Source organism: Aotus nancymaae, unplaced genomic scaffold (genome assembly GCF_030222135.1).
Source record: "Aotus nancymaae isolate 86718 unplaced genomic scaffold, 86718_ANA_hifiasm-v0.15.2.pri h1tg000053l, whole genome shotgun sequence".
Lineage (NCBI taxonomy): Eukaryota > Metazoa > Chordata > Mammalia > Primates > Aotidae > Aotus > Aotus nancymaae.
Genome location: NW_026988467.1, coordinates 4,018,792 through 4,040,029, shown reverse-complemented (window position 1 = coordinate 4,040,029; position 21,238 = coordinate 4,018,792). Strand labels below are relative to the sequence as shown.

Genomic DNA, 21,238 nt, shown 5'->3' with positions numbered 1-21,238 from the left:
GGCATAAAGATCCATAAAGAAAGAAAGTAGATTAGCAACTGACTAGGGCTGGGAGGAGGAGGCAATAGGGAGTGGCTGCTAGCGGGTACAGATTTTCTTTTTGGAGTGATGAAAATGTGGAATTAGAGAGTGGGAACAGTTGCACAAACATGTAAATTTACAAAAGAAAACCCACTTAATTATATATTTTAAAAGGGTGACTTTTAGAGTATGAATAATTTCTTAAGCTATTACTAAAAAACAAATCAGGCTGGGCACAGTGGCTCATACCTGTAATCCCAGCACTTTGGGAGGCCAAGGCTGGAGGATCACTTGAGGCCAGGAGTTTGAGACCAGCACGGGCAACAAACTGAGACTCTGTCTCCACAAAAAAAAAAAAAATTTTTTTTTTTTTTTTGGAGACAGTTTTGCTCTTGTTGCCCAGGCTGGAGTGCAATGGCACAATCTCGGATCACTGCAACCTCCACCTCCCAGGTTCAAGCGATTCTCCTGCCTCAACCTCCTGAGTAGCTGGGATTACTGGCGCCCGCCACCATGCCCAGCTAATTTCTTGTATTTTTTTTTTTTTTTTAGTAGAGACGGGGTTTCACCATGTTGGCCAGGCTGGTCTCAAATTCCCAACCTCAGGCAATCCACCAACTCGGCCTCCTAAAGTACTGGGATTATAGGCTTGAGCCACAGTGCCCAACCAAAAATATTTTTTTTTAATTAGCTGGGCATGGTGATACATGCCTGTACTCCTAACTACTTGGAAGTCTGAGGCATGAGAATCACTTGAGACCAGGAATTCAAGGTTCCAGTGAGCTATGTTCACATCTCTGCATTCCAGCCTGGATGACAGAGTGAGACCATCTTTAGAAAGAAATAAACTAATTTTAAGAGGAATCAAGTCCCTTTAACTACAGAAACTACTGTGAAAGTTGTTTCTTTAAATCATTATATACTTTCCTCTTTTGTTTAGCAGAACATACTTAGTATTGCTTTTCTAAATATACTCAAGGTCATCACTATGAAACATCAATTACTAAACAGCTGTAAATTCAGAGAATTCAATGGTGTGCAGGCTATTAGCCCTTTACATAGTTATCTCCAAACTACTATTATTTTATAGCCTTCCACCTGTCTTCTATAATTTTGTTTCCTCCTTCTACCATGAAAAGTCAAGAACAGATCAGAGGCAGGAAGGATATACTAAGGAAAAGCAGAAGGACTGTGCATACAGACAGCCACATACACTTAAAGAGAGGCTGTTTTCTATTTTCTTCCCCACTTACCCATTCTGAAGGCCCTTTCTTACTACATCTCCAACCTTTTATGTTTACTGATCCAAAACAAGGGGAAAAGTGGGGAAGCCCACCCAAATATTTGAACTGTGGAAGGCCTCAAATGATACTGACATCACCCAAACTGCCTGATTCTACCTGAGACCACCCAGGGCAAAGACTGCACAGACCATAGCATTCCAGGGTGTTCTGACTCTCCACTGTTCAAAGAAAAAGTTTTGGGGCCAGGCGTGGTGGCTCACGCCTGTAATCTCAGCCCTTTGTGAGACTGAGGCAGGTGGACTGCTTGAGGCCAGGAGTTCAAGATCAGCCTAGGCAACATAATGAAACCCCGTTTCTACTTAAAAACATAAAAATTAGCCAAGTGTGGTGGCATATGCCTGTAGCCCCAGCTAAGTCCTCAGCTTGCGGGGGCTAAGGTGGGAGGATCACGTGAGCCCAGGCTGTCAAGGCTTCAGTGTGCTGGAATTGCACCACTGCACTCCAGCCTGGGCAAGAGAATAAGACCCTGTCTGGAAAAAAAGAAGAGAGAGAGAGAGAGAAAGAAAAAGCTTTGGGACAGTTACTACATACACCCACCACTAACTTACTCCATACACAGCCAGCCTCCTATCTGCAGCTACACTGAACACTTTCTCTGAAAAACGTTTAATCACTGTAGCACCTGAACATAAGACACTCCTTTAGGAGTCAACACTCTTTCTTTTACACTGTTTGATGGAGACAGAGTTTGAGGTACCCGGATCCCTTGCTACGATAACCAGCTTCTCACACAATCTCCTCCCACTCTAAGACCCTCTAAATCATCAGCAGGCCGCTGGATCTAACCAATCTTCTTTCATAGTTGACTGGAGTGGGATGAACACCTGGCCTATGGAAACAAAGCAACTGGCTGAGAGAAGTCAGTCCAATTCCCAGTCTTGAGTATTTCTGTACTGAGTCATACAAACGGGAGTCAAGATGATGGTGAGCACTGGAACTAGAGTCAGGACATGCAGGAGCCATGACCAAGACCACTACACGCGATTTAAACAAGGAAGCTACATGTGAATGGAGAAAGCCCAGCTCCAGAGAAGACATGTACTCCAGACTCTCCAGATCCTGTTCCCACCACCCAGCTGCACTTCAGTTTCTATCCTGGGAGGCTAAGGTTGCTTCTGCTCTTCTTAGACTAAAACTGCCTTCACTCGGCCTAACCCGTGTGGCTTGCAGGACTTGCAATCAAAAGTGCTCTAATCTAAAGCAGGGCCTGCTTACCTTCCCTGACATCAACCCCAAACAACCTGTTTCCTAGTGTTTATTAAGCACCTCAGACTGTTCTGAATGAGCTAGCCAATCCTCTTTACAAATATAAATACTGCAAATATTAAAATCACAACTAAAAATCACTTTCTGTATAAATGAACCACAGGACCTGATTACCATCACTTACTTATTTTTTAATGTGTGATTTTGACAGTTTATTTAAAAAGCACAGCCTCCCACCTTGGGGGTCATAAAAATATTGCCCTATGTTTACTGTTAGGACCTTGTAACTAGTTTTCTCAGTAAGCTTCAAATACATTTGAAGTTTTTCTTTTATTAATTGTGGTAAAATTTACCACTTTAACCCTTTTTGAGCATATGATTTGCTGACATTAAGGACATTCTCATTGTGTATCACCAGTAGCCATAGCTTATTTTTCATAGTACTCTGAAAATCATCACTTTTTTATTTTATATATATTTTTTGAGACGGAGTTTCACTCTTGTTGCCCAAGCTGGAGTGCAATGGCACGATCTCGGCTCACTGCAACCTCTGCCTCCCAGGTTCAAGCGATTCTCCTGCCTCAGCTTCCTGAGTAGCTGGGACTACAGGTGCGTGCCACCATGCCCAGCTAATTTTGTATTTTTAGTAGAGACGGGTTTCGCGGTGTTGGTCACCTGGTCTCGAACTCCCAACCTCAGGCGATCCACCCACCTTGGCCTCCTAAAGTGCTGGGATTACAGGCATGAGCCACCACACCCGGCCTTTACTTTTATTAAACAATCATTTATGTTCTCATCAAATGACAAGGGCCAGGAGCCTCATCAGTGGCGAGACTGGGGCAGGACAGTGATGAAGGTAGCCAAGAGCACCCGCAACAACTTGGAGCGGCACCAGAGCAGCTAAATCCATCCTCAGTTCCTCCAGACATGGCCACAGAAGCTAAAGAGACTAAAAATACTTGGAGAGGACAGATAAAAACTGTCAAAGACATTTAGCCCAGTTAGAGAGGTCGCCACTATCACCATATTTACATCGGAAGACACTCATACAAGCTACCATGGGTCATATTTAGAATAATCAGATTCGGTATAGAAAGCCTGATGTTCCTTCCCTCCCAGAATGCCTGGAATAAATCTCTGGGCCTTGAATTTGGTCAAGTAATCTATGATCAATTTCTGAAGGACCCCTAGGAAGAAAGACAGGTACTTCAAAAATGTTAAGTACCCACTTGCCACCTTTCTAACTTGTTATAGCTTTCTTTTTAGCACAACAGCCTCTACCAATAAAACCAAATGAGAAAGAAATTTCCATCAAAGCTTTGTGAAAGCAAATGATTCAACCAGTACATTTCATAATGACTGAGATGGAAGGGATAAGGCAGGGAATGTTTACACGAACACCAGGAACTTTTAACTTGCCCCTCAGTATCTTTAAAAATAAAAGAAACTTCCAAAAATGAATTATGTTCATGGCCTCTCAAATGCCAAGCCTATAGTGGCCCAGGGAGTAGGTCCAAGTGAAGATCTGATATGATCAATGACAGTGGGCCCACAGCGACTCCCCAATCCACATGAGTTTCTAAACAGGAAGAGTCTTCATTTACTGAATTACTGGTAATCGATAGATTTTAATAATGGTTATATTAATCAACTCCAGAAAGTACAACTAAATGAATATAAATACTACCTTAAACATAAAAAGTCTGAGCTTAGCAAATACTTTTTTTCCAACTTCCAAAATTTAAGTAATTCATTGTAAGAAAATATTTTTTCATCTGTAATCAAACATTATTTAAGTCTATTTTCCAAAACTCCAAAACACTGAACCCTCATCTATATCTGAAGGAAGACCTCAGATCTGTCACAGAGAATCATTTCATAATGACTGAGATGGAAGGGATAAGGCAGGGAATGTTTACACGAACACCAGGAACTTTTAACTTGCCCCTCAGTATCTTTAAAAATAAAAGAAACTTCCAAAAATGAATTATGTTCATGGCCTCTCAAATGCCAAGCCTATAGTGGCCCAGGGAGTAGGTCCAAGTGAAGATCTGATATGATCAATGACAGTGGGCCCACAGCGACTCCCCAATCCACATGAGTTTCTAAACAGGAAGAGTCTTCATTTACTGAATTACTGGTAATCGATAGATTTTAATAATGGTTATATTAATCAACTCCAGAAAGTACAACTAAATGAATATAAATACTACCTTAAACATAAAAAGTCTGAGCTTAGCAAATACTTTTTTTCCAACTTCCAAAATTTAAGTAATTCATTGTAAGAAAATATTTTTTCATCTGTAATCAAACATTATTTAAGTCTATTTTCCAAAACTCCAAAACACTGAACCCTCATCTATATCTGAAGGAAGACCTCAGATCTGTCACAGAGAATAACTATGAATATTTTGGTGTTGTACATCTTTTAAAATAATTTTAAATCTTTTTACATTTTGTTTGAGACAGGGTCTCACTCTGTCATCCAGACTGGAATGCAGTGGCATGATTACAGCTCACTGCAACCTTGACCTCAAGGGCTCAAGCAATCCCCCAACCTCAGCCTCCCAGGCAGCTGGGATTACAGACACGCACCACCACATCTGGCTAATTTTTTCTATTTTTAGCAGAGACAAGGTCTCACTACGTTCCCAGGCTGGTCTCGAACTCCCAGGCTAAAGCAATCCTCCCGCCTCAGCCTTCCAAAGTGCTGAGATTACAGGCGTGAGCCACCACACCTGGCCTACATTTTTTAAAGTAAATATAGTATATTAAACAGAGAGACCTAAAAAATTAAGCCCTCTATGCACCTCAGAAAGGAGACATCTGAGTGTCTGCAGTTCAAATCCCCCCATATGTCTTGAGTCAACATATTCTTGTCCTGGAGCAAAGGAAAAGATACAGTTCTACAGAATAGCTGAGTAACAGGAAAGCAAGCCCTGAAGTGAAATTCCATATCTCTGACTTTATTTCCTTACACAATAGTCCCCCCCTTATCTGTGGTTTCAGTTACGAGCGGTCAACTAAGGTCCAAAAATAGGTGGGTATGGAACAATAAGATAATCTGAGAAAGACAGACAGACCGCATTCACACAACTTTTATTACAGTATATTGTTGCAACTGTTCTATTTTATCATTAGTTACTGCAATTATTAATGGGAAGGGACTTTAGAGGTCATCACTAGAATAACTCTTTACCCAATACATGAATCCCCTCAAAATGACTACCAACTATCTCATTATAGTTGCAGTCTGAGAAAAGCAAGACGAGGAAAAGTTATGCTGGAATCAAGAGTGATGAGTGCAGAAATACTATCTGGTAATAGACGGTGAGGAGGCCAAGGAGAGAAAGGCTTCTAGCCCTGGCCCACCTAAGTGGCAGCAAGGACAGTACAGGATACAGCTCTGCTGGGATCTTTGAGTCCTGCTCACCAGCATTCCTACCTAGTGAAAGAAAAGAGTACAAGCCAGGTGCAGTGGCTCATGCCTGTCAGTCCGGAACTTTGGGAGGCTGAGACAGGATGACCGCTTGAGGCCAGGAGTATGAGACAAGCCTTTGCAACACAGCAAGACTCTTTCTCTACAAAATTAAAAAAGAATTAGCTGGGTGTGGTGGCACATGCCCATAGTCCTCACTACTCAGGAGGCTGAGGCAGGAGGATCACTTGAACCCAGGAGTTCAAGGTTGCAGTTGAGCTCTGATGGCACTCTAGCTTGGGTGACAGAGCAAGACTCTGTCTCTAAAAGATTTTTTTGAATTAATAATAAGTAAAATAATAAATAAATAATAATTAACAAATAGTGAAAAGGAAGAGTTCAAGCTGGGAATCAAAGTGGGCTTGTTATAAAAGCTGTCTAGGAAACGTAAAGCCATCACAGCTAGAGGACTAACCAATCACTGATTGGTTCAGGGTTACATAAAAATGATAATGCTGATGCTACAGCCAGTATTCCAGACATTTTAGAATAACAATAGCCCACAACTTTTCATAAATCCTACAGTGGCGCATGGCTTTGAAAATTGGGGAGTTTGGCTGGGCACAGTGGCTCACGCCTGTAATCCCAGCACTTTGGGAGGCAGAGGCAGGCAGATCATGAGGTCAGGAGTTCGAGACCAGCCTGACCAACAAGGTGAAACCCGGTCTCTACTAAAATTATTTAAAAAAAAAATTAGCCGGGTATGGTGGTGCCCGCCTGTAATCCCAGCTACTCAGGAGGCTGAGGCAGGAGAATTGCTTGAACCCAGGAGGTGGAGGTTGCAGTGAACCAAGATGGCACCACTGCACTCCAGCATGGGCAACAGAGCAAGACTCCATCTCAAAAAAAAAAAAAAAAAAGAAAATTAGGGAGTTTTTACAGAGCCCCTTGACCATTAACTATTCCTTTCTTCATTATCACTTGCAAATAAATTCTTTTATAGAAATCATACTTAAATAATATGTAAATTATTTAGTTACTAGGGAAAATAATGTCTTTTAAATGTTTATTCACAGTATACTTGCTTTTACTTCCTTTTGCTTAGCAAATCTACTGAAAAGAGAAAGCCAGCTAACAGACCACTCTTCTGTTACCTATTAGACAACTTGTTTAATCTAAAGGAACACAAAGCTCTAGTTTCATTTAAGAATGAGAGGACACAGGATCTGTGAGTTGTTATAGCATTTAAAAAGTCGTCTCAGGCCAGGCGCAGTGGCTTGCGCCTATAATCCCAGCACTTTGGGAGGCCGAGGAAGGCAAATAATATCAGGTCAGGAGTTCAAGATCAGTCTAGCCAACATGGTGAAACCCCGTCTCAACTAAAAACACAAAAATGAGCCAGGCATGGTGGTGCCTGCCTGTAATCCCAGCTACTCAGGAGGCTGAGGTAGCAGAATTGCTTGAACATTGGAGGCGGAGGTTGCACGAGCCAAGATCACACCACTGCACTCCAGCCTGGGTGACAGAGCAAGACTCCATCCCAAAAATAAATAAATAAATAATAAAAAATGAAAAGTCATCTCAGCTGGACATGGTGGCTCATGTTTGTCATCCGAGCACTTTGGGAGGCCAATGCAGGAGGATCACTTGAGCCCTGAAGCTTGAGACCAGCCTGGGCAACACAGCAAAACCCTGTCTCTACAAAAAATACAAAAATTAACCTGGCATGGTGGCGCGCACCTATAGTCTCAGCTACTTGAGGGACTGAGGCAGGAGGATTGCTCAGGCCCTGGAAGTGGAGGCTGCAGTGAGCCAAGATCACACCACTGCACTCTAGCCTAAGTGACAAAGCAAGACAATCTCAGAAAAAAAAGTGATCTCAAGAGTAAGACTGGGTAGCAGTCAAAGTGGTTGCAGCTTGAATCATCAATTCTAATCATGAATTCTTATTTAGCTAAAATGATGATTCCTAAATATAAGATGTTTTATTTCTAAATATTTCTTGGCAATTGTGTATCCAGAAAGTCAGCAAACCCCCAACAAAAGCAGAGAAAATGAACATTTTTTTTGAGATGGAGTCTCGCTCTGTCGACCAGGGTAGAGTGCAGTGGTGTGACATCAGCTCACTCCAACTTCCGCCTCCTGGGTTTAAGCAATTCTCCAGCCTCAGCCTCCGGAGTAGCTTGGATTACAGGCACCCGCCACCAAGCCTGGCTAATTTTTTTTATTTTTAGTAGAGACGGGGTTTCACCATGTTGGCCAGGCTGGTCCTGAATTCCTGACCTCAAGTGATCCATCCACCTCGGCCTCCCAAAGTACTGGGATTACAGGCATGAGCCACCACGCCCAGCCAAAAATGAACTTTGTTACAGCTCACCATCCAACAACTACAGCGGGCTTGAAAGATATCATAGGCTGGAGGCTTAGCCTCAAACTTGACCTGCAGAGGAAAACTCCAAGTAAGATTTCTTCAAGAACTGCTCTAATGCAGCACTAAACTGCAAGCAGTGACCTCCCTAGAGGAGAAACTGGAGTCCAGAGCTACGAGTGCACAATCCAGGAGAGATGCACCCTAACTCCAACGCAAGGTATGCTAAGCTAGTTCCATCACAATCATAATATATTAAAATAAAAGTATCAAACAACGAAGTTATTTAAAATATGTCAAGGGCAACAAAACGCTCCAAAAAAATCTAAATCTATTCCAAAGGTAATTTGAATAAAACATAATTTAATCTCTAGGCCTAACCTCTCTGAAATAAAGCGTTATATAATATTCCGACTTAGTCAAATTATACAAGAAATGCTACTTTAGGCAAGGCACAGTGGCTCACACCTGTGATCCTAGCACTTTGGGAGGCCAAGGTGGGTGGATCACTTGCATTCACAAGTCAGAGACCAGCCTAGGCAACACAGCAAAACCCCATCTCTACAAAAAATACAAAAATTAGCCAGGCATGGTGGCATATGCCTGTAGCCCCAGCTACTCAGGAGGCTGAGGCAGGAGGATCACCTGAGCCCAGGAAGTTGAGGCTGCAGTGAGCCAAGAGAGATCCTGCCACTGTACTCCAGCCTGAGTAACACAGTGAGATCATGTTTCCAAAAAAAAAAAAAAAAAAAAAAGAAATGCTACTTTATAACAGAGCCATAGCATAGCACTCTGAACTTCCTGTAAGAACAAAAATATAGTATCAATATTTTCACAACACAGTTCAAGTCACACAATCATGAGATAATTAAATTGACTTTTTAGGTTTCAATCTCTTTAGCCAGAAACCTTATCCAAACTGTACTGATGCAAATCAGCATGAGAACTATAGCACTATCAAAATAACTCCAGTATCTTATCTTTTGTTTTACCTTTTATCAGTGATTTATGGGCTGACTAATGGTAAACTGATTTGTGCATGTGCCAGAAGTCAGCTCAAGAATACAAAACAGGAAAGAGATTTAGAAGAGTCAAATTCATGAATGAAAGTGCTGACGTCATAGTTCAGTTCCCAGTAGAGTTTAGAGTAGCATATGAAAAACAGTGTATCTTCTGGAATGTTAAAACACCAAAGTCATTTGGTAAAGGAAATAAAAGAAAAAGTCCTTCCTTGCTCAGAATAAGGGATGGGAGAAAAAAAAGAGAAAAGCTCAATTAACAACCTTTTCCATGGACCAAAAATGAAAAATATACAATGTATATGGCACAAACTATCATAACCTCTAAACCACAGAACTATTTTGTGTTACTGTTAGAAATAATATTTTTAGGCAGGGCATGGTAGCTCACACCTGTAAATCCCAGCACTTTGGGAGGCTGAGGTGGATGGACTGCTTGAGACCAGGAGTTCAAGACCAGCCTAGGCAACGCAGCAAGACCTCATCTCTAGCAAAAAAAAAAGAAAGAAAGAAAAAAACTAAGCAGGCAAGGTGGTGCACACCTGTAGTCCCAGTTACTCAGGAGACTGAGGCAGGAGGATCACTTCAGCACAGGAGACCAATGCTGCAGTGAACTATGGATCGCTATGGATCGCACCACTGCACTCCAGTCTGGGAAACAGGGCAAGGCTCTGTCTCTAAAAAAATAATAATAATAATAAGGTAAGGCCAGGCATGATGGCTCACACCTGTAATCTCAGCACTTTGAGGCCAAGGCGGGCGGATCACAAGATCAAGAGAACAAGACCATCCTGGCCAACATGGTGAAATCCTGTCTCTACTAAAATACAAAAAATTAGCCAGGCATGGTGGCGAGTGCCTGTAGTCCCAGCTACTCAGGAGGCTGAGGCAGGGGAATCTCTTGAACTCGGCAGGCGGAGGTTGCAGTGAGCCAAGATCGCCCCACTGCACTCTAGCCTGGTGACTGAGCAAGACTCAGTCTCAAAAAAATAAATAAATGAATAAAATAAAATTTAAAAGAAGTAACATTTTTTACAGTGATGATTAGTTGTGTCTCTAAATAAGTAGGGCATAGTCCCCCCTCCAACTTTAAATCTTTCTCCCACCACGTGGCATAACTTTCAAAAAAGAGTGCTTAATACAGCTAGGCAGGTTTTATTCCTCCACTGAAAACAACCTAGCACAGCCATATCACACCTGATTTGAAGTAATTCTGAATAATAAAGAGTGGAACTCAGTGACCAAAAGAAAGCTCCCAGAATTTTTATATGAGGGAGAAAAGAAAAACTTAAAAAAAAAGCCTGTAATCTAAACTAATAAAAAATAAAGATTACAAAAATTTGATTTACTTAGAACTATTAAAAGTGGCTAGTGGCATGGATTGTTCATATTTTTCATTTCTCAGCAGGACTGAAAATAAAACAAATAATACAAACTTCTGTAAAGTTTAGACACAATTTACTAAAATCCTTGTATTCAGGATACTTAAGTAACTAATTCCTAGATTTCTAATGTTTCCCAGGGAATTTAAGATTATTACATTCTTAGAAAATAACAGTTACCCTCACATCCTTGGTAACCTCTCCAAAGCACAAAACTGTAAGGACATTCTCTCTTCTTTACCATTCATATGGCTTAAAGTAGCCATTCACCCAAATTTTTCTTTAATTTAAGCAATAAACAATTTTGCCAATAAACATTTTAAAAAGAAGATCTTATTAAGTTAAAATGCAAACATGCCAGTTTTATCTGTAAATCTAAAATGTTAAGAGATCATCTCACATTGCCACCACAAATATCTTTGATAGAACATCACTACCCCCTTGTGGATTCGCAATAAAAAAATTCTTATCTTGAATCTTGTTAAATATTCCACTCTGCTGAACTTCCATCCAAGCTTATATTTTCTTCACTAAGAAGGGTTATTTCATTTCAATTACTTTTTAAAAAGACAAACTTGACATTTTTCTTAAAACCAATCCAATCAACTTATTTGTCCATTAAGTGTCACCATTTTGGGGAGCATTCTTTATATGTCTACATGTGTGGATTCCATGTGACAACTCTATCAACATCCCATTTCTCTTCAAATATCTGAATTTACACTTCCAATCATCACTTTGAGATTATTTTTAATCATAAATGAGTAATTTTTTCCACTATAGCATCTTTTTTCTCTCTCTCTGATAATTTCACACTTTGCACCAATTTCTTATTATCACTCCCAAATGATTTGGTATCCAAGTGCCCAGAAAACCAATGGGGCACATACATCATCAGAAATGACTTTTCAGAAAAGGATTAAAAACCAAATCTAAGTTTTAAAAAGATGAATTCTTGATTGTATTAATATACCTTCAGAAATGACTCCTGGCACTCTAAATCAACCCCGATGAAGAAAACATAGACAGTACCTTTCCTTCAAAACTTGTCAAAGAAAGGCTTTCTCTCTCTCTGTTTTTAAGTTGAAAGAATACCTCTGGTTGTATCTGCACATCATGCTAATATAACACACAAATACATCTTGTCGAATGTACACTGTAAAAAAGATTAAACTGACTTAAACTTTATCTGATGTATCCCTTCTTATAGACACTAAATTTAGCTGAAAGTATAAATCATCACTGCAATATGCACAGGCTACATGGAAAAAGAGTCATGACTGGCTGTACTGCCATTATTGGAAGTTAGCTCCCCAGATTCTCTTAGAGATGTTGAACACAAAAGTAGGGATATGGCAATTTACTACCATCAACATTTATTCCAATGGTTACATGGAAATAAAGGGGAAAAAAATCCATTTTGCAAGTGTTTTTAAGTGACTGAATACATAATCTTACCTTGTAGTAACTGATAAGGGAAAAAAATGGAAGAGATACTGCATGGTCTGTTGACTGAATGAATGCTCTATGTCCCAAAAGTCACACATCAACCATACTGAGACTATTATACATTCAAAATTTATCTGCTATACACCTGTCCAAACCTAGTGACTCGACTGCACAGCAGGAGTAATCAGAGCTGGGCTTCATAAAGTTTTGCTTTTGGGGGGATTGTTGTTTTGACTGTTGTTCTGAGATTTGAGGGGAAGGGAGATATATAAGAGTTGGGGATGTATTTTAGATGATATGAAAAAATGAAGTTAGGGGTGAGAACTATGCCACTTAGTCTCCACGTAATAACATGTTTAAAACTGTTAATTAGCCGGGCATGGTGGTGTGCACCTGTAGTCCCAGCTACTCGGGTGGCTGAGGCAGGAGAATGGCTTGAACCTGGGAGGCAGAGGTTGCAGTGAGCTGAGATTGCACCACTGCACTCCAGCCTGGGCGACAGAGTGAGACTCCGTCTCTAAATAAATAAATAAATAAATAAATAAAACTGTTAAGAACACAGCCCCAAACTCTTCTTTCAAGAAACATCACTTTGTACACATGAAACTACAAGACTGTAGAGAGCAGAGGGATGAATACAACCCCAAAGAAGCAGAACTCCCTCAAAGTTACTGTCTGCTAATATTCTCAGGAAAGGACATGTTACATGACTTGAACGGCCTGGCTAAATTTGAAAAACAAAAACAAGAAAGGGACTGAAAAAGGATTCATGTAAAAGAGAACAAGCAACTATGCCGGGAAAGAGCAAAACACTGCAGGTGAATATGAAAGAACCATTAAAAAAAAATCTCTAGTCATTCCATCTTATGTCATGTCAATCAGTTCAAAGTAAATGAACAATCCTCCAAAAAAAGAGCAAAAGGGGAAATAATGTGTGACCCTTGGCCTCTCTTTGCAGTGGGGTACATAATATTTCTCTGTAAGTCCGGGGTAATGAGGTAAAAATAATGCGCTGGGCACAGTGGCTCACGCCTGTAATCCCAACACTTTGGGAGGCCGAGGCGGGTGGATCACGAGGTCCAGAGATCGAGACCATCCCGGTCAACATGGTGAAACCCCATCTCTACTAAAAATACAAAAAATTAGCTGGGCATGGTGGCACATGCCTGTAATCCCAGCTACTCAGGAGGCTGAGGCAGGAGAATTGCCTGAACCCAGAAGGCGGAGGTTGCGGTGAGCCAAGATCGCGCCATTGCACTCCAGCCTGGGTAACAAGAGCGAAACTCCGTCTCAAAAAAAAAAAAAGCTCAGGAAACAGTACCAGTTTTTACACAAGGAGGCCCATGACCTTCTACAAGCAATGGTGTTCAAAGCAGAAGGATGCAATACAACCTTAGAAATATACAGCAAGCATACTGATTGGAGGAAAAAAAAAAAAAACACCCTTTACTCACCCTTTACTTTGTCCTATCACATGAAAAATCAGGAACTGCTCTCCATTGCCAATATATGGGAAGAAACACTTTCGGCTGGGCACAGTGGCTCACGCCTGTAATCCCCAGCACTTTGGGAGGCCAAGGTGCGCAGATCACTTTGAGGTCAGGAGTTAGAGACCAGCCTGGCCAACATGGTGAAACTCCATCTCTACTAAGATTACAAAAATTTGCCAGACATGGTGGCCAGCGCCTGTAATCCCAGCTACTCAGGAGGCTGAGACACAAGAATCACTTGAACCCAGGAGGTGGAGGTTGCAGTGAGCCAAGATCGCACCACTGAACTCCAGCCTGGGGCGACAGAGCAAGACTCAGTCTCAAAAAAAAAGAAAAGAAACACTTTCCTTACAAATGTATGACAATTATCAAGGGAAAGCAGACCATCTATATGTTTCTAAGTCTCACTCTCTGATGACAGAATAGGAACATGGCTTAATTATAGGACTAAGGGGACACTACATCCAAGGATGGCACAAAATAAAAGGATATAATAGTCTGATCAACCTCCATCTCGAACCTGATTAGGTATTCAAGAAAAATAAAAAGAAACATTATAAACTGTCTAAAAAATAGTGAATGACTGTACACTCTTATTCAAGTTACACGGACAAAGTAGTAGAGCAAGAATGCTTCTCACTCTCACTCTCAAACACACCAAAAACTAAAGACAGTACTATATATAACAGGCAAAGGAACATTAGGAGAGGCCCCACACTTCCTTGTAAATGAAGTCTCCAAATGAAATAATATGCTCGGCTGTGCTTAAAGAAATTTATTGTATCAAGCCAAAGCAAAAGAAAGAAGCTGGCTAAATGCAGCAAAAACAAATTTCCAAAAGCCTACATGGGGAGGCCCAGAGCAGGAGGACCCAGTGTTTTACCTAGAGATGCTACCTAGTTACAATCACTAATCCCACCTGCCTTGGGGCTGAAATCTCATTCCATGTACCTATTCTTGGGGAAACAAGAAGATACAATGCTTTGTGCTCTAGGACAAAAGGGATGGTGGGCAGCCCCTTTCTACTAAAAGGCTACAAATACAGCACATCTACAAATACTTTTTTATAATAATGACAGGGGCAGTGAAGAAACCTCTCCAGGTGAGAAAAGTAAAAGGTAAAAGGAAAGGCAGAAGAAAAGAAAGGGAGGTCAGATTTAAGTCACCTAGAACATTAAAGAAAAAGGGACATGGCACATGATTCCACAAGACACAGAACATCTTCAAAAATCATCTATATAACGGAAATGCAAAAGAAACATACATCGCTTCTAAACATAAAATACACTCAGTCACATACTCAAATGACCAAAAGACACTGCCAAACCACATACTACAAATCTCACACAAGAGTTTTCACAAGAGTGAAATACTAGCAGAATTGGTTTCTATATACATTGTGGAGGTGGGAAATCTAATTTAATAAAGGAAGAAAAGAAAAAGGCATTTCAAATTATTGATAATTTTTAATATTATCATTATTTATACCTAGCCTGCACCCACAAACAATTTGAGGCAATCTACAAAAATAATAACACCATTAAAAAGCATAAATTAAAAGTCACTTCATAAACAAAAGTGGTGATAATTACATCAGATACCTAGCCTAAAAATGATCATCAATTAGGTATTAAATTTGGATATAATACTTCGTGGCAGCGAAAATGTAACAGCAGCTCATACAGTTCTTACTATCTGGTCATATGAACCATGACAGTTAGAAGAGGAAAAACATTTTTATACCACTTCCTTATATAAAAAATACATTTGATCCTATGTTCTATAGAACACCTAGTGTAATGCTGCTGTTCAAATGTTAAATAAGCATTCCAACCAATCATATATCTAATTGACCTAAAAGCTCCACCTACACAATCAGATTAAGAAGGCTGACTTTACTTTCTTCTACACATACATACACACACACACACACACACACACACACTCTGCATACAGTCTGGGAGAAAGCTGCTAAATGACTCTCCCAGTCCACCCTACCACTCTCTTCACCACCCCTACTCCTGGCTGAGAGGAGGAAAACAGGTTCAACAGGATAGCACACTATTACACTGCATCTTTGTAAGTTAACAATCCAAAAACTTAAAATTTGGGGAAAATATTTCTTACAAGACTGTATAAAAGACAAGTATAAGACATACTGAAGGCCAGGCACGGTGGTTCATGCCTGTAATGCCAGTACTTTGGGAGGCCGAGGCAGGAGGATCCCTGGAGGCCAAGAATTCAAGAAGACCAGCCTGGCCAAGATGGTGAAACCTAGTCTCTACTAAAAATACAAAAAAAATAGCTGGGCGTGGTGATGCACGCCTGTAATCCCAGCTACTCAGGAGGCTGAGGCAGGAGAATCAGTTGAACCTGGGAGCCAGACGTTGCAGCCAAGATCGCACCACTGGACTCCAGCCTGGGCGACAGAGCGAGACTGTCTCAAAAAAAAAAAAAAAAAGATACACTGAAATGTCATTACTATAAAAGGCTAACAAGATCCAATATGGTCTAAGTCACATCACCCCCTACAGCTCCTTGTACATCACAAAAGCTCAGTAAAGGTCCCCTGAATGAATGATTTCAGTCATGGGAGTATAAGTATAAAAACAACTTCTCCCCAGAAGGGCAAATTCAAAGGTCCCACATAAGAGGCAACTGACACAAATGTGAAGGGAAAGGAAGAAAATAAGAGAATCACCTTCTCCTGCTTTTCCCATGAGGCAGGCAGAAAGAAGTCCAACTGCACACAAAGGGGTATTTCCCCCAAACAGGAAAGGAAGAACGGCTCTAACTAATCAAACAGTGGGGGAGGAAAAGTTCAGATTTTGAAATGGGCTACCTCAAAATCAGTCACAAAGAATTAAAAACCCAGCAAGACACATGGGCTGACACCTGCAGACACAGGAGACTAAACTAACGCTACTCTCTAAAGAATAGGCTATTTCAGGGGGAAAGCCTAAAGCTGCCAGAGCCTAAAAACTAAGAAAATAGAAAACACAGCTGAGTAGGATGCAGAAATGTCTCAAAGAGCAAGTAAGAGCAACACTACTCTTTTGAAAAGGAAAAGCTGACCCAATCTGACCTTGAGTAGAGGCTGCTCTGTATATGTCAACATTTTGAATCCACTCAACGATGAGATGGAGAAACCCAACATTTGCAGAAGCAGGATAAGGTCGGTCTCCAAGAAGACAAAGGAGGAAGAGGTCGCCCAACCTAGTCCCAAAAACTGAAGGTAAGGGGTGAAGGAGAGGAAAGAGTGATGTTCTAACAGAAAGTCAAATGGAAATCCGAGGAAACTATGTGGTTCGGAGAACCCATCTAGTCCGTCCAACTGCAGCAGAGCATTTTGCACTAGAGGAGTAAGAGGAAAAAGCGGGATTTCCAATCATCTGTGGAGACCAGTAACACAGAAACACAACCACATTAAACTCAAGAAAAAGGGCCCAGCTTCAGCCCATAACCTCAAGTGTGTTCTTCCAAACAACGTTTACCACTTTTCCTTCCACTGCACCTTGCATGGAGCCCCCTGCTTAGCAGGAAAAACTCCCAAAGTCTCCATGGGGCCATGGAGGAAGGGTAGGAAGAACCACCACTGGGAACGGGATGACTCCGCTGAATCTGCGCCATCTACAGCAGGTATTCAACTCCTGATTTTTCCAAAGTTCGCTAGTAATAGCCCCTAAAAATACACAAGCCCATCAAGCCGATTACAAACACAGAATACAAACAGCATAAAAAAACTTTTAAACCAAACAAAAATGTGCTCAAAAGCTCTACTTTCTGACACTGGGAAGTAGGCCCACTGGATGACTCAATGTTAACTGAAAGGCAAAGTCCAGAAGTCACAGACCAGTGCCGCCCAAATCTTTGAATAGCCACTTCTCCTTACGTAGTAAACTGAGGCAAAGTGGGCCTCTGAGCTAGAAAAGAGCTTTAAAGGCCCAACGGCCTAGAGCCCAACAGAACTTGTTGGGGAGGATGAGTCTCCACACCAAGCCTGTCAAAGAGGAAGACTTCCCCGTTGAGTGACAGCAACTAGCAGCCATTCTGAGTTTCTTGAAGGAGGGAGAAAGGCAAAGAGATGGAAAGGGAGGGAGGGAGACCTGAGGAGGCAAAGCTCCTGACTAGAGCTGACAGGACTCAAATCATTCCCCTGCCCAAGAGAAAAGAACCCGAAGAATAACGACCCCCCACCCTTTCATGAAGCATCAAGGGCCTTTCCACAGGTACATTTTGCTAATTTCACAAACTCTCTCAATTATTTAAATGGCCAAAATACAAAAAGGACATATTTATGGTCATTCGTTCCCAGCTCTGTCACAGGAAAACATATTCTTCTCACCCATCTCCTGTTGTTTGCCTACACACACGAAATCTCTTTCCCCTACACTGCAGTAAAGAAACCGAGAACTTTTCACTCTATGCAGAATCAGGCAACGAATAACGTCCCTAAATTCAGAGTGCCAAAGTTGTGATGCGTATGGGCAGGCGCTGTACACTTAGCACATTCAGGGACTTGGTGAACATGCAGGATGTCATTCTGCTTATTCAGTACAGTACACATGACAAACGAAAGAATGGTCAGAATTGGCCATTTACCAATGATTCTTCTGCTGCTGCTTCTAAGCCTGAAGAGTCACCAACAACGTTAATATCTATCTTTATCATCCCACATAAAGGTCCCCAGATGCACCCAAAACGTAGAGCTAAGTCATCTGACCCTTCCAACTTCCTGTACACTGTATATGTAATGGATGTGATTTCATCTGTGTACACCTACATGCATGTATATGTAAACAAATGTGTATAGCATCATGATCTGGTTCTCCAAAACAGAACCAGAACAGCAAGAAACAGAAATCATTCAAATTTCCCCTTCTCCTGAAAGCTACAAGATCTAAAGAAATGTTTGGATCCCACAAGAGACAACACCAGAGCCAAAGGAAGGTTCTAGTACAACAAGGAGCACACAAGCAACCTCTTCCAGGATGGCATGTGGGCGACATGGGTGTCTACACTCCCTTTTCTGAATGGAAAGGCATATGGCTTCTCCTTACCCAGCCAACAGGAATACAATTTGAGAAAATGAGAAAAAGTCAAAGTAACAGGCTCACTAAATATGGCTGACTGAGAAGCAGAAGCCATAAGGGAGGATATGAGTTCTCTCAAAAAAGAATTGGGAAGTTTATATCCAGGGAAGGTTCAAGGACTCTTGAGTGTGAGACGGACAAAGTCTAGTTCTCACTGCACGGAAGACAGTCATGAAAACATCAAAAAACAAGGGCACATGACCCTTTTCCCAGTGGGGTAGTGTCAACTGGTGAAGGCTGCCCCCTCCTGAGACACAAGAGTCAACTGGAAGCAAAAATATACCCCAGTCTTCCTCAGACACAGGAGTAACTAGAGTGGCCCCTTTTCACTCAAGTACTAGGCACAATGGAAGCCCTGCCCTACATCTTATTGGGGCGCCCACTCTCACCCAGACAAGGAACTCAGAGAAGAGAGAACATGTCAGTGTAGACACACAGATGGGGAAAGGAGCACTGTGAATGTCCAGTTGCCTCCCTAAGAAAAAGAGGGCAACTCGAAGGGTATTCAGGAAATGAGCTCACTCTAACCCAGCAAAGTGTGCGAGTGTGCACGATCGGGAAGAAGTCTCTGCTTTCCTATTCAGAAATGACTTCAGAGCTCCACAAGCCCCCAGTATCCGCTGGGTGAGGAAAGAACACGGGTAGCCCGTGTCCCCTTGTCCTGGCAAAAAGGGTCAACGGAGAGTGTGCAGAGGCCCCAAAAGATTCCAAAGAAGAGGAGCGGATCAGACAGACCCCTGTGCCAAGGAAGGATCGGGGTCACGGAAGGTAAAGGGCAAGGCAGTGTGGAGATCCTCACTTGCCATAGAAACGGAGACCCCACCCTCCTGGCTGTGAGGGTGCAAGGGCAAGAGTAGGATGCGAACGACTGCGAGGGGCGGGGATGCTGCGCAGGCCCCCTTCCCTTCCCGGGAAGCGAAGGGGGAGGGGTCACACGAGGCCCTTCGGCCGAGGGACGCTCGGCAGGACGGGGTCCCCCTGGCGGGGAGAAGCTCCGGGACCCCTCGCCCGCTCCGGGAGGCGCCTACGGAGCTGAAGTGGGTGCCGGAGAGAGTACGTCTGGCCCTGCCAGCCGGAGAGCAGGGGGCCGGCGAGGGCTGAGCGCCGGCCGCTGCCGCCCGACGGGGACCGGCCCGGAGCAGTGGGGCGCGGGGCCAGGGGGGCCCGAGGCGGATAAACTTTCCGCCCCGCGGCCCCCACCCCGGACCCAGCACCGGGGGTGCGGGGGCCGCGCCGCGGGCTCGGGAGCGGCAGGGATGCCCGGTCCGGGTGGGGGAGGCGCCGGCCCTCAGCCGGCTCCTCCTCCTCGCTGGGCCCGGTCCCCGCCCCGCGAGCCCCCCGCCCCCTCCGGCCCCAGCCCGCCCCCGGGGGTGGGGTGTGGGGCGCCGCGCTCCGCCGGCCCCGCGAGTCACCTCAGGACTCGGCCGCGCTCCGCCCCCCCCCACTCCGCCGGCCCCCTCCCCGGCCGGGTCGCCCGCCCGCCCGCCCGCCGCGCCCCCGCGCTCCCGCCCGGCGCCGCCGATGCCCGGGATGTCCGGCGAGGCCAGGTCCCGCCGCCCGCCGCGCCGCCCCCCAGCCCCTCGCGCTCCGGCTCTTACCTTCCGGCTTGTTTTCGGCAGCCATTTCCCCTCCGCGCGCCACATCCTCCTCCTCCTCGCGACCGGGACCCCGAGCGCGCGCCTCGTACCGCCGCCGCCGCCGGCCCAGCCACCCCGCCGCCGCCGCGCACCCGCCCTGGCCCCGCCCCACGGCCCACGCACAGCGCTCGTTGGGCCGTGCGGCTGCCACTCATTACTCCCGCCGCCAATCGCCCCGCACCAGGGGTCTCACTACTCTCCGGGAGGAGCGTCCTATCCATCCGGCCCATTGGCTGGTCACCACCCAACGGACTGAAAGGATTGGTCAAGAATCAACGCCCCCTCCCCACCCACTCCCAGGAAAGCCCGCCTTCCGGACCTAAACAAAGCTTCCTAGTGGTCAGAGCCCGAAACAACTGTCCTATCAGGACGGGGCCGACACGGAATATTTCCTCGAGGCCGAGACTTGGCGTTTTCATTGGGCGTCACTACAGTGTTTCCCAGGCCGTTCAGACCAATCAAAGGGGGTTCCCGGAACTCGGGAGCGGCGAAGGGAAGCCCCGCCCCTGAGCGTGACCGTCATGAGGAAGGCGCTCGCTCATTGGCGCGGTGGGGCTTTTCCCGCGTGCTCCCGGGGCTGAAGGACGTTCCCGGGGAAGCCGCTGCCGGCGCGTGGGGTCCCGGTGGTTGTGGGGGACGCGCCGGGATCTCCGGGATCCCGCAGCCCGGCGTCGCCGGTGGGGAGCCGGGCGCGGGAGTACTCGGGGCTGAGGTCCGCCGGGGCGCCGTACCCCGGAGCCCGGCTGCCTAGGAGTGCGGGCGTCGCTGCCGGCCGTGGGGGAGGGGCGCGCCTCCCGCCAGGCCCCGCCCCCTCGGCGCCGCGTCCCCACGGCCCCGGCGCCGCCCGCCTG

The 21,238-nt window shown here is 44.3% G+C and overlaps 1 protein-coding gene across 10 annotated transcripts in view; it reads right to left on the bottom strand.

Annotated features, from left to right (window-relative positions):
* Window positions 1-20,470, bottom strand: part of CAMTA1 (calmodulin binding transcription activator 1) — a 964,678-nt gene extending 944,208 nt beyond the window's left edge. For all 10 annotated transcript variants that reach the window (XR_010337677.1, XM_064363183.1, XM_064363184.1 and 7 more), the window contains exon 1: window positions 20,349-20,470. Coding sequence is in view for 9 of the 10 variants with exons in the window: in XM_064363183.1 (XP_064219253.1) it covers window positions 20,349-20,393 (45 nt within the window). In the remaining variant the exon portion in view is untranslated. The remainder of the gene's footprint in view (window positions 1-20,348) is intronic.
* Between the last annotated feature and the right edge of the window lie 768 nt (window positions 20,471-21,238).